This window comes from Wyeomyia smithii, chromosome 3 (genome assembly GCF_029784165.1).
Source record: "Wyeomyia smithii strain HCP4-BCI-WySm-NY-G18 chromosome 3, ASM2978416v1, whole genome shotgun sequence".
Taxonomy (NCBI): Eukaryota; Metazoa; Arthropoda; class Insecta; order Diptera; family Culicidae; genus Wyeomyia; species Wyeomyia smithii.
Genome location: NC_073696.1, coordinates 238,060,650 through 238,074,466, shown reverse-complemented (window position 1 = coordinate 238,074,466; position 13,817 = coordinate 238,060,650). Strand labels below are relative to the sequence as shown.

At 38.0% G+C, this 13,817-nt stretch overlaps 3 protein-coding genes across 10 annotated transcripts in view; 2 read left to right on the top strand and 1 right to left on the bottom strand.

Moving 5' to 3' along the window:
* The window catches only part of LOC129732671 (dipeptidase 1), a 649,785-nt gene that overhangs the window by 543,800 nt on the left and 92,168 nt on the right, over positions 1 to 13,817 (top strand). The gene's annotated exons all lie outside the window — the stretch shown is intronic.
* LOC129732670 (uncharacterized) lies at positions 1,196 to 2,861 on the top strand. The gene is made up of 2 exons (XM_055693742.1): positions 1,196 to 2,190; positions 2,251 to 2,861. Exons 1-2 carry the CDS (start codon positions 1,261 to 1,263, stop codon positions 2,782 to 2,784), a joined length of 1,464 nt encoding a protein of 487 aa, XP_055549717.1. The 5' UTR covers positions 1,196 to 1,260; the 3' UTR covers positions 2,785 to 2,861.
* Positions 4,574 to 6,454, bottom strand: LOC129729134 (uncharacterized). The gene has a single exon (XM_055687617.1). It carries the CDS (start codon positions 6,452 to 6,454, stop codon positions 4,574 to 4,576), a length of 1,881 nt encoding a protein of 626 aa, XP_055543592.1.

Below are 13,817 nucleotides of genomic sequence, written 5' to 3'. Positions count from 1 at the left end.
AACTTTGCTGAACGTCAAAGTGAACAGTATAATTTTGCATTACCTATAATCGTTTTGATGTTGACAGTTGCCTTAACGGTGCGCGTTGGCGATTGATTCTCTATCATACAGGTTTACCAATTTTGATAATTGTATGTATATTGGTGCTTTTCTCAAAATGGGTGAATAGTTTTCAAGTCAAGTTTTCAATCGATTAGAGTGATTGCTTATCTGCTGGCTGGTCCTGAGGTACGATGCTGGCCCAACAAGCCAGTTGTCGTATGTTAGAGTCCCGGCTCGGGAGAAGATTGTGTTGGTGTCAAAAAGCTCGTGGTGCTAGCCTTGCAATTGTCCTGTACTCTAAATATTTGGCTGCGAAATATGTGTATAATAAACAGGGGGTCGAGTTCTGAATCGAAATGTAGCACCGAGGCCTTGGCCTTGGCCTAGAGTGATTCTTAGATATAGGTGCTAGAATAAGCTGAGAAAGTTATTCGGGGACAATTTTACCAACACAGTTTCATAGTCAAATGAATAGTTTCGATGATACTTCTTCAGCAGGTAAGCTGAATCTTGAAACTAACCGTCCATTGCGCAGATGGTATCATACATATGATTGATTTGTAATTCTGATGATGTTTGATTTAATTGAAAAAAAGTATTTTTGTATAGAGTCTTAACGATGCGGAAGCAACAAAAAACTTTTTAAAACCTATATAACTAATGATCTATATAACATGTAGAACCTATAACGAATTCAAATAAAACAATTCGTGACTGTTGCAAACATATCCGCGTTAAATATAAGTAAAAATCGTTGACTTCCAAATACATGAAATTTAAAAACTTGTTAAAAGTGTCAAAAGAAGCCCAGCACAACGGTATGTATTTTCTATATGTTAAATTTTGACGTACTGTTGTAAAAAAGAGCCAGCCAACAGGAAATAACTGCATAAAGACCACTGTTGGTTATCAGTATCAACTTTCAGTGAACTTCCATGCCTTCTTCCTTTGATTTGCATAATTGTTGTCCACCAAACTCATCCCGTGAGTCATAAAAACCGATTTTGAACCGAAAGCTGTTCCAGCGATAACGGATTAGTAGATAACGGAACTAAGAAGACGTAAGTTGATTGTCATTAGAGGCTTTCTTTAAACTGTATGAGTTGTTCAATGCAGTGACAGCCACATCAGTCTTAAACCAGCCATTGTATTGTGTAGTGACACCCGCGTACGGCATTAGGATTCCTTTACAGAAACTAAACCGTGCAACTTTCAAGCATGCCAGCAACAACAGCTCCAAGTGATCATCTTAACATCAACGAACTGCCGAGTGAGCTGCTCGAAAACATCTTGGACTACCTGCCGTTGAGTGACCGAAAAAGGGCCTCCCTTGTATGTCAACTGTGGTGCAATCTAGCTATGTCTCAACGAGCGATGAAAAATGTGGCACTAAGGATCGGTTCGGACTCGCTGATGTATAACGCTAAGCTTCTGCAGAATAGCTGGCGGCCTTACAGAGTGCTGCAAATTTATCTGACTCATCGCCTGTCGATTGAAAATGATGACACGAATATTTTGGCAGTATTGAACAAATTCGGTCCCACCTTGGAGGAGTTCAGTTTAAACGCTAGTTGCACAACCAACGTTATGGCGAAAATATTATGGAAACTGCCGCAGCTTAGGACGCTCGATATATTTATTTGCGATTGGTTTAAAAGTGTCGAAAAACATCATTTTCCTATACTACAAAATTTACACACTTTACGATTAATCAACGGTGGGTTTGGCGACCTAGAGATCGATATAGTACAGTGGGCACCAAACGCGCGTAACCTACAATTGAACGCATCAATATATACAGATGAAGAACGTTGGTTTCATGCATTGGACAGCTACAAACCTCATTTGAAATCGCTAAACATCAGTTATAGAACATGGCATAAAATTCCTTTAAATCGCTTAACACTACCACAGCTTGAAAAACTAGAGATCGATCACTATACATACGGAGACTTACTTGGACTCACGAATGTATTTCCTACCAGTGCACCAGTCTTAACCACGATTAGGTTAAACTTTAAAATTACGCACCAAATACTTCACACGATTAGTGAACGTTGGCCTCACTTGCAGGAGTTGATGTTTATTTTACCCGATGTTAGTGACAATAATATGCTGCGCCCTTTGGAAGAATTCAAACATCTTAGAGTGAGTATAAATAATGAGCTGTGCAGAATTATTCCTAAAACCAGGTTCTTTCTTTGATAGAAACTACATATTCAGGGTTTCGTCACTGCCAATATATTAGAACAATTAAAAGCACTGCCCACTGTCCAAGAGTTTGTGCTTTCCCTTGAACCGACCGTGGATGCAATCGGATTGGCCTATAACTTGAGTTTGTTGCTACCAAATGTACAAACACTTAATATCAGTGATATTGGGCAGCATGGTAATGAATTTTTGCGAGGGATATGTGAGTATTTTACATCTTTACGGCGTCTAGACGTGAATAATCTGGCTCACAATGACGAATACAACATGGATGCCTTCAATCGACTCGGACTTTTAATACACCTGGAGGAACTTAGTTTACAACGTATGAAAATAAGGCTTGGTGCTCTACCGCCAAATAATCTAAGACGACTGAAGTTATCGCGCGTAGTGCTGCTAGATATGCGGATATCTTCGAATTTGGCGAATATCTTCCCAAAACTACAATTTCTGGGAATAACTGGAATTTTACAAAGACATATCGAACCAATACGGCAACAATTCGTAGGTTGTGTAATCCATTGCGAATGATGATGATGGTAATAATGATCTCGATTCGTATATCTATTAGGTGTGTGACTATGTTCTTGCGTTTTACTATTAAAAATACAAACTAATTTGAACAAATAGTTCCATATAAAAAATTTAAAATCTTGCCCATCTCTAGCTTGTCTTATCTTTCTGAAAGAACTCGAATATCGTTACGATAAAAGTGTTCGTCTCTTGATGCTATTCACGAATCAAGTCATTCTTCGATGTCTTCTTATAAGTAGAACTGCTAATCAATCAGACCATGTGCGATGACGCAATATCTGATGAATAAGGCGGGTAAGGCAAGACTTTCCATTTAAGCGTTCCTATGAAAGATTTGAGGACAATTTAAGTATGAAGCCGAGCGTTGTCATGCAGTAAAATTACTTATTTATCCCTCTGCTCGTAGTGTGGCTGTTTTTTGTGCAGTAAGTTCCTTGTTTTTTAATCATTCTCAAGCATGAAATACCTTGAAAATAGCTTAGTGGGTAACTTCCAATACCCAAGCCAGCTGTTCCCGTATTTGGTCTTGTCCAGCAATTCTCGCGTAACTTCTAAAACAAAAACCCAAGTAACATTGAGAGACTCTCTTTGTTTACTTTTTTTTTATTTATTCATTTATTTATTTATTTATTTATTTATTTATTTCACAATCTATATTCATCTGACAATGATGAGTCTTAATGAATTATTAAATTAAAAATATAGTCAGGTTGTTCGTAAAACATTAATAACTCGCTGACGAAAAGCGTTGATATTGAAGTCAAATAACTCATAAAACTCATTAAAGCGGCGGGATATGGCGCGAATCGGATCGTGGGAACCATAAAGTCGACTGCGCGGTTCCAAATAAAAAAAGTTTCGGTTACGCAGTGGTCTTTCAGGAGCGTATAGATTGAGCTGGGTCAAAATACTTGGGCAGTCGATGTGGCCAGTCAATAGTTTAGCAGCAAAGACGGCCTGTGCGATTTGTCGTCGATGTTCTAATGGTTGAATACCAAGAAGTCGGCAGCGGTTTTCGTATGGTGGTAGGTTCTGTGGATCCCGCCAAGGGAGAAAGCGGAGAGCATAGCGGATGAATTTTTTCTGCACCATTTCCATTCTGTGTGATCAATTTGCATGGAAAGGACTCCATACCACAGAACTGGTCTCTAGGATTGATCTCACAAGGGAACAGTACAATGATTTGAAGCATAACGGATCACGAAATTCATCAGCAATCTTGAATATAAACCAAAGTTGTCGGTTTGCCTTAGCGATAATGCTGTCATAATGGGTTTTAAATGTCAGCTCGCGATCCAAAATTACTCCGAGGTCTTTCACACACTCCACACGGAGAAGATGTTGATTTTCAATAGAATATGTAAATTCGATTTGCGTACGCTTCCTATTAAAAGAGATCGTGTTGCATTTATCTATGCTCAGCGTTAAGCAGTTCGTTCCACACAAACTCGCAAACGTGTCCAGGTAGTTCTGTAGCTTCATACAATCACGCAAACACTTAATTTTTGAAACAGTTTCGTGTCGTCAGCATAAAACAGCCGGCAGCCTGGTGGCAGCAGAAGAGCAGCGTCGTTGATGAAGATAGAGAAGAGTAGCGGACCCAGGTTACTACCTTGAGGAACTCCTGACATATTGGAAAAGCGGTCTGAAACTACAGATCCTACTTTCACACAAACTCTACGCTCAGTCAAATACGACTCAAACCAGCGTACGGAATCCGATGTTATACCGAGCCTAAGCATTTTACCAAGCAGTATCCCGTGGTCCACTTTATCGAACGCAGCCTTCAAGCCCAGATAAATTGCATCAGTTTGAAACCACAATCCATGGTTTGTACACAGCGAGACACGAACTGCATTAAGTTTGTGGTTACTGACCGTTTAGGAAAAAATCCGTGCTGCTCGGTGTCAATATTATGTTTACAGCTAGCGAATAAAGCGTCGTTAATAATTATCTCGAACAACTTAGAGAAAGCGCACAAGGATGTGATGCTACGATAATTAGAGATGTTGCGTTTATCACCTTTTTTGTGAATTGGAAACAAATACGAGAATTTCCAACGGTCAGGAAATTTACATTGCTGCACAGATAAATTAAATAGCTTAGCGATTGGCGAACAGAGAACTTCTCCACATCGCTTGAGAACCGCGGAAGGAATACCATCAGGTCCAGCGGTATACGAAGCTTTCAGCTTACTCAGGGCAATGACAACATCCTCTGTATTAATAAGCGGCAGTCGAAATGAAAACACGTCTCGGGGAGCTGCATTGCTGGCTATACTGACTTGTTCGGGAGAGGCGACAAAACCGTTGAAAACTTGCTGGAACTGCTGGGCAAATAGATCGCATTTTTCACGTTCGTTGTTAGCAACGGAATCGCCCAGAAACATAGAAGAGGGTAATCCGGCTTCCTTCCGTTTATTATTCACGAACGACCAGAACTGTTTTGGGTGTGTGCAAAGATTATTTTGAATGCGTTTCACGTACCGGTTGTACAAATATCGGTTGTAGTTGCGATACTGGCGGCTAGCGATGTACAATCGATTTTTGTTGTATGACAAGCGATGTGAACAGTATTTCCGAAGCGCAGCAGACCGCAAGCGCTTGAGCGAACGGAGGTGAAGATTCGACCACACTGGTTTTCGAGGTGGATCACAAGCTGGCACTGTCTGGTTGATTACGCCCTCAATTGCACTGTTGAAAGAGTCAACCGCTTCGTCGATACAGGAAGACCGATCCAATAAAGCATCCCAGTTTACTTCCGATAGTGCTGCGCAAAGTGCAGAATAGTCAGCACAACGAAAATTCAAAGACCTGCTTTCTGAAGCTTGATCGAAAACCATTGGTTGAGAAAGGCTCACTGATATAACGACCGCAGGATGCACAGCATCAAGGTTTACCAGTGGCTCGTGGGGAACAGACACAGAACAATTTTGCATTGCTTGGTCGTTTGCAAATATGAGATCTAGCATGCGTTCGTCATCAATCAAAGCAGTGTTGATTTGGGTCAGTCCGTGTTGACAAAAACCATCAAGAAGAGAGCAGCAGCCAGTCGGCATGTGGGAACGCAGTGTGTTCACTAACGGTAGTCCATTAGGCGAAATAGACCATCGCAAACCAGACTGATTATAGTCGCCGAAAACTAATCCTCGAGCATGAGGCTTCAAACGTGACAGAACCATTTCTATCGAATCGATATGTTGCTGAATTAGCTGTGAATCCGATTTTCGGTCAGGGGGCAAATACACAACGCCCACGCTGACGTCACTGCAAGATGTTTCCACAATTACCCACACTTGCTCAAGAGTATCATGAATGGGTGCAGCATCAATACGGCAGTTCAGTCTCACCGAAACAGCTATCAACACACCTCCGCCGCGCGTCTTTTTGCTATTCAAATCAGAACGGTCGGTCCGGAACACAGTATAGCGATTTCCAAACAATTGTGTTGAGAGAATGCGATCGTCGAGCCATGTTTCAGTAAGAACAATGATATCGTAATCACCTTCGGAGACTGCCAAAAAGAATGAATCTATTTTGGTGCGCAACCCACGCACATTTTGGTAGTTAATCCGTAACTGGTGTGAATACGAAACGGATCCATGCGCCAAAACACTGGAGCGGGGGAAAGCATGAGGTGCCGAAAGGTCGGAAATACAATTATACATGCCTGACGATGCAGGCTGGAAGACCCCGTCCCCATCTCCGAACACAGGACCGGGACGATGATTATTATTAATAACTAAGTTATTTTCACTTTCCCCAGGATACTTGTTGTAGTTGTTCGATATTGGGCAAGAAGTCGTTGAAAACTTATATAATGACGCTGTAATTAACGAATTAAAGTGAGAGATGTATAGCGAAGAAACTAACCATGAAACGTTGTTTCACATGTAGCAGCATTTCCATAACTTTTATTACAACTCTTGATCCGCTTGAGCCATCGTTTTTTTTTTCAAATGAAATAAGAAAATAAAACTTGCCGAAAAAACATCCAACCACGCGTCCAGTTACGCAGGGTTTCTCAACTCGAATTCTATCGAATTTATCTCAGCAATGTACAGCGCGGCTTACTTCTGTGTAACCTCTCTAGAGTGATTCACCACTCTGTTTTCGCTCAGCTGTGGTGTAAGCATGAGGTGTGTTTATTTTCCTGCGAGCGGCAGAAACACAACACAAAGAAGAAAAAAGAAGTGTGGTGCATTGGTGCAATTGCTTCGCGCAGCGCTCGTTCTGGACAAGAATTAGGCAGTGAAAGTTCACTCTGCTCTCCCCACATATTGAGGAAAATAACAAGCCTGCTTCCTGTCATATTTTACACCTATAACAACTAAGGCTGTGCGAGATTTCGAATGATTTCGTATAATTTCGCAAAACTCGAAATTTCCCGAAATTTCGCGAAATTTCGGTTTCGCGAAATTGCCGAAAAATTTCGTCGAATTTCGCTAAATTCCGCCTAAAATTTCGCGAAATTAAACTTCCAATTTCGACGATTACGAAATTTCGGACCAAATTTCCGATGCAGATTATTACATTATTTTGGTTTGTGCTCATTGCGACTATAAATTGAATTGAATATATCTCACCAGATATCCGGTTTACTAATAAAAGTCAGACATAGTAGAATAAACTCTCAGCCGGTAATTTTTGTTTTTAAAGACAAAACCGTAACATCATGCGGGAAGTATTTTTTATTCACGCAGAGCATGAAATTCTGGTCATCACTGAAGTCATATTCAAGGAATATGAAGCCGTCCAAATGCGCTACAAGGTATCTAGTAATTTGTTTGTAGGAATAAATTTTACGCATCTTTGCAGATGTGGTTATATTTGCTGCGCACAAGGTTAAAGACAGTGCACAACTGTCACTTTTTGTCTTTCGTTTAAGAGGGCATAGCAATTTCTGTCAAAACTAAAGCTCTGAAGCTCTATCTAACAGGCCAAATGTTCTATGCTACTCGCCTTGTAAAAATTTTCAAGCGTTTAGAGCGTGTTAGAGGACTCCTCTTCGCACACCGTAGTGTTTTTAAATGTGTTTTGTCAGATAGTTCATTGCTATCACTAGGCTGACCAGATATCATGCCTTTTAGTGTGCAGACAGAGTGAGCGATGTGTCAAGCAGAACGAGTTGTAATTGCCTGAATTTTTAGTATTGTTTCAAAACACTCTGACTCCTGACCTTAAAGTCAGCATAGGTTTCAAAATTGCCAGGTACCTTACAAAAATATTTTAAATGTGTTACCAAAAAAGTATACTTTATCAATGAAATAATAAAAAGTACATGATTCGCTCTCGTTGAACACATAACTGAGATATTTTATTCTTGTTTTTAGGGGACACAAAATTTCACAATGTCAAAAACAAGTTCAGATTATAGCACAAAAGTGATTCTGACTTTGCACTTGACGAATTTACAAGGTAGAAGAAAAGAAAGGTTATGAAGAACGAGAAATAAGAGAACGAGGATGATTACGAATAACCTAATTGAGTAAAAAGAAAACTATTTGTTTGTTGCATTACAACATTCCATTCTAACTGTTGATTGGTTGAAAGAAAAATAATTTTTGGTTTGTTTCAAAGGGACCGTTCCCAAACCACGTAGTCATATATAGGGTGATGCGGGGGGGGGGGGATGTTTTGTCAAAAGATCACGAAAAATCACGCAGGGGATGTGGGGGCTAACGAATAAACCACGTAGTCTTTTTTCTGACTTATAATTTATTATTGCCACTAAGTCAAGACGAAGCTTTCGCAATTTTTTAATTAATAAATTTATTTGACAGGACTTGATAATTAATAAGTGTCACGGAAAGTTTGCGAGTTGTCAGCAATTAACTGTAATTTGAAACATATTCCAAATTTATCCGAATGAAGAAAATATTTTTTTTTTGGTTTTAAACAGGCTTTGCCTTATATGGCATTTACTTCTTTAGAATAATAGTTCTATTTTGCAATGCGTCGGGATTTATGACATTTTTCCTGGAAGTATATTTCAATACTCAACGACCGGTAAAAAAAATCAACGTCTTGATCTTAAAAACAATTTATAAGACCTGGACATTCAAAAACTTTGTAATTTATTAAAAAAATTAAATTACAAATCCGATACCTGAAAATCACTAAAAGTAAGGTTTCACTTATTATCATCTAAATATTTTTCTAGATGATTTCTAGATGAGTATACAATTTACCATAACTATAAGCGAAAAATTTATCGTAGATGATCAAACTGCTTAAACAAATTTTATTTATTTTGATACTCAACAACAAATTGATAATCATTCTGTATATACTCAACAGAATAGCGTATTTTAAATTACTTTCAGGTAAGGAAATTATTATATTTGTTAAAGACAATGAAATATTATCAAAAATTAAACATGTCCCAACTCACGACATCGTGGCTCAGCAGAACGAATCCATACATGCCATTCGACGATTATCAGACGACCATTGAACAACAAAACACTGATTGGAAATCCCATGCTAGTTTTAAGTTAGACTTAATTTCAGCTCGTAGTCGGCAGCGAGGATAAAAAATTTGCTTTAGTTTTTAAGTCATCAGATATAATTGGCGCCGTTAAACATTAAATTGTATTTGTGCCGTGTCAAATAAATGTTATGTTATGTGAAGAAAAAAAAAAAAAAAAAAATTAAACAACCATTATCTATTTGTTATTTTTGTTTTTGAGAAAATGATATTTCTGAAAATTCTATTTACAATTTGCGCAATAACTAATAATCAGTTTTCTTAAACTTTCATTTTTTATAAATTTTTCATACTTTATTGTCCATATATTTGCAGAATAAGATCACAAAACAAAAGACCACGGGGGAGTTTGGGGGGTATAAAAGGGATCAAAATATGACCACGTAGTTTAGGAATGGTCCCAAATGCATTTTATTATTTTTGGTGTCGCAGAAACTCACAGAATATATTTTTTAGGACAAAATTATTTTCTACAACCTTACCAGAGACACTAGTTATGCCAGTCAAACAAACCGATTTAGATAAAAAAATAATTTTAATCTCCAATTGGGCACTCTGTGGGTAATTAAAATATTTTTATAATCGAAACAGTTTGTTTGATTGGCATAGTGTTTTTGGCAAAGTTTTAGATAATAATATTGTCCTTCCAAAAATAAACATGTTGTAATTTTTTTTTTTTGAAAAAATATAACTTTTGTTTTATTTCTTCATCGCGCCGGTATTTTTTTTGTAATTTTTATACAAAAAAAAAGATTTTCGAAAAACAAGCTTTTTTATATTAATTTTAATGATTCTTTTACTTAAAATAATGAATTTTTTAGTTTTTTAATCGTGAAGATAAAATTACTATCTAACACTTTTCCAGAGACGTCACACTGATCAAAAAACTTTTGGCTCTGAAAATATTTTTAATCACAATAAGCCTCCCAAAATAGCATTTTAAATAGTTTTTCAGCCTATAGAATTGTTCATGAAAAGTTTAAGCCAAATCAAACATTTTTGACAAAAAATATTGAAACTGCGACATTTTTTGTGGAACTGCTCAATTAAAAAGTAATTTTAAGTTATATTAAAAAATGTGCAAAAATATTGAAAACTTCAAAGTTTACAGAATAGTTAACATTAATTTTGTTTTCCTCGAATTGATAAAGATGTCGCTTAGTCTAGTCTGACTAAACGGTGTTAAAAAAAATCAATAGCATTGGTCGACAAAAGCGAAAAAAAGTGGCCCTAAAGCTCAAAATAGTTGCCCTCAAAAGGTTTTACAGCTTTTTGACCATTCCTGTGGAATTTGCTGCTTTTAGAAAATGCAGAAATGCATCAGAAGGCCGCCGAGGTATCGCTTATCGTATTCGTCGCTTCTACGTTTGCATAGGGAAAAACTCTTTGGATAAGTTATTTTTGCTAGGGACACCAAAACTCACAGGAATGGTTGAAAACCTACCTACCATCTCTCATGTATTCCAGTTTGAGCTCTAGGACAAAACTTGGATTTTGAATGATGAAAGTGCTATGAAAGAAGGATTACTATTTTAAACATAGTTGCATTCAAACCAAAAGAATCAGTTCAGAAGTTTATTAAATTTTTATTTACAAAGACATTTCGAGTGTGACCTTTAGATCAATTGTATCTATCGCACTACTCATCGTCGGATTATCGATATCTGAATACCAATGTAACTCTTCGTCGACCAGGTAAGCACCTTGCGGTCAGCTGCTGAAGGGTACTTCGTTAGCGTACGCTCCAACGTATCAAACCATTGTAATGCTATGTTTCAGAAACATTTATTTTATGTTTCGAAATTTCGCGAAATTTCGCGAAATTTAGAGACCAATTTCGTTTCGTCTCGAGAACTCGAAATCCACCTTGATTTCGTTTCGACTGATTTGGCGAAACCGAAATTAAGGGTTAATTTCGTTTCGTTTCGTTTCGACACCAGAAAAGCCAGTTTCGCACACCCCTAATAACAACATGAAATAAAAGCAAATCTACAATCACAAAAAAACTAATATATCTATTTGTATAAATTACATATAACAGTCGATAAGCAATATTATCACGGTCATTTAAAAAACCTGTCATCAATTCCGTGAAAATAAATTAAACCATATAATTTTATAGCGCATTATTATTTTTTGTGAAATTTCTGAAAAAATAGCATTTCATGTTTGAGGGGATTTCCTCATCAGTGGTTTTAAAATAGATGGTTTTTCTTAATATTGTTCCAGCTAAAAAGAGCGACATAGTTTCGCGACAGTTTACTCCTTTCAACAAATAGTAGCACTTTAGGTTTGTCATACTAAGTTCTTCAGAATTGTGCTCTTCAAATGAGCCATCGGCTTGCTAAAAAACAAGTGATAATTTACAACCTCCCTTTCAGGTCGAACGAAGCAAAAAAAGGGTTTTGCACCAACTCGACTAGCTGTAGGCAGCTCTTCTCTGGACTCAATAAAACTTCACCAATCAAACGGTTTACATACATATATTTGATAGAGATTTAACACTGCATTTTAACGAAGACGTCGTTAAGCCTAAATACGCTTAATATTATTCTACATGGGGGAATTTTTAGTAAATGAAGATTTTTTTTAAAAACATGAATTTCAAAAGATCTGTAATATGCTTTTTTTTTGTAAAATCAATTTATGTTTTCCAGAATCAATTTTAAGCTCAATAAGTTTAATACACACTACAAGGTTTCATTAAATTCTGAGACACTTCAAATGAATTGCCACGAAACCCGTCATATTCCAAGTACTTAAAATGACGTAAATACATTTACTATTACTCAACTTCGCATCACCTTTTCCAGTTCCGATGTTTGAACAACGGCACAGCGGAATGGATTGCATAGATAAAAATCTTTGCATTTCCTCCCCATGCATACGTGTTGGGTCCAAGATTGAAATAGCTTTTTGTTTTTCATACGAACGCGGTAAACGAGCAAGCAATTTCCTTTCCTTTCTGTTATTTCCTTTCCGCTAGACAGCTACCAGGCATGCGGAACAAACAGCAACCTGGCAGGATACATTAGCAACGTTTCATTTCCCCGTTTCATGTCGGCTTCACGTTTATTTCTCTCTTTATATAGTAAACTAGTTGCATCAGCCTGGATGCATATATAGCTGCAAGCTTCGCTGCTAGATCGAACAGTTGCAGCAACTTTCTTATCAGAAAATGCTTTCATCGTGATCACAAGTGCCACCTAATCGGTCTCTAGTCGATCAAAGCTCCATTAATTTTAATCACTAGCCCTCAGCACAGAATGCAGGCAACCGAACGGTTAAACATCATTGCCGACAATCAACGTCGTCCCGTCAGCTGCCAATCGACGCGCCTTCCAGTGGCAAACGCGGCTTCTTATCGATCTCCGTACCAAGCTAGACGGAAGTGGCCCCATATGGGTCATCGTCAATCGGATGCGGATGACCGTAAGCCGAAACACGGACCGTACAACAGCGTCACAGTTGTCCAGCGTACCGAGGAACAAATTGGCATTACGCTTAATGTGTCTCGTTCTGGCTGTGGCTGCGTTCCGTTTAGCATTGTCTCCGTTGGCGTATCATAACGAACCGTGAACCGTCCTTCCAGTCCCGGACGAACCGAGCCTGGACTTTATTGACAGTAATTAGTTATTCCAAGCAATCTATACAACGTGTGTCTTTGGTATACACACACACGCTACCTTCTAGTCGTCATAACCGTCGCAGTTGGAGATAATGCTGATCAACAACTTAGAAGCAGACTGTACATAGTGACTACCAAACTATATATGCTCACTATCTCTCGTCATGGAACCTTGTTCAATCATGTTGTACTTGTTCATGGTAGGTCAGCAGAGAGGAAGGAAGTGAAATCTTTAGCTAGCAGTATCGTTTGTGTTTGTGTACAGTGAAGTCATTATGTTCACATCAACGCCGCTGGAAACAACGGAATGGAAACAAAGCAGCTTCATAATGAAAAAAGGAGGGCATTATTTTTTAACTCCTAGTAAGAAGTGGTGAGATATAACTATTTAAAAATAATATTCGTTCATGTCAGAAAACATAGAGTTATTATTCACAGAACTGCGTAAAACATGTAAAATCATGACTTTTTTTCATTCTATGCCAATGTCATATTATATGAGCGAAAGCTCCAGTGACTAGGAAAGCTAAGAGCGGCTACTAATTAAATCTCTTGATCTCTGAGCTAGGCCACTCGCGATACCGCTGAGTGTCTCGTGCGATGGTACTGGTTGGCTCACTCCTGAATGTTTGTTTGAATGCACAAGAATGTGCCGGTTTTCCTTAGTGAAACAACGCAGGAAGCTGTGCTCTGATTTACAGTATATCTATTTGCATTTTATCAACCGGTAGAAGATCGGTTCTTTTCCAAGTTCTAGTTACGTTAAACAATGTGACGGAACCCTATGGACTAATGTAGGAGGAACGATGGGTGACGTTATATCCGTTATATTTCGTTGATTAACTTCAGATTCGAAAGACATTAACAGAAAAATGTAGAACTCGGAAATTAAAAAGCAAAGTGGAAACCTATC

Excerpts from the sequence above, each read along its gene's own strand:
- LOC129732670 (XM_055693742.1), top strand. The coding sequence starts at position 1,261 with ATGCCAGCAACAACAGCTCCAAGTGATCATCTTAACATCAACGAACTG. Across the intron at positions 2,191-2,250 it reads AAGAATTCAAACATCTTAGA|AAACTACATATTCAGGGTTT; the intron begins GTGAGTATAAAT and ends TTTCTTTGATAG.
- LOC129729134 (XM_055687617.1), bottom strand. The coding sequence starts at position 6,454 with ATGTATAATTGTATTTCCGACCTTTCGGCACCTCATGCTTTCCCCCGC.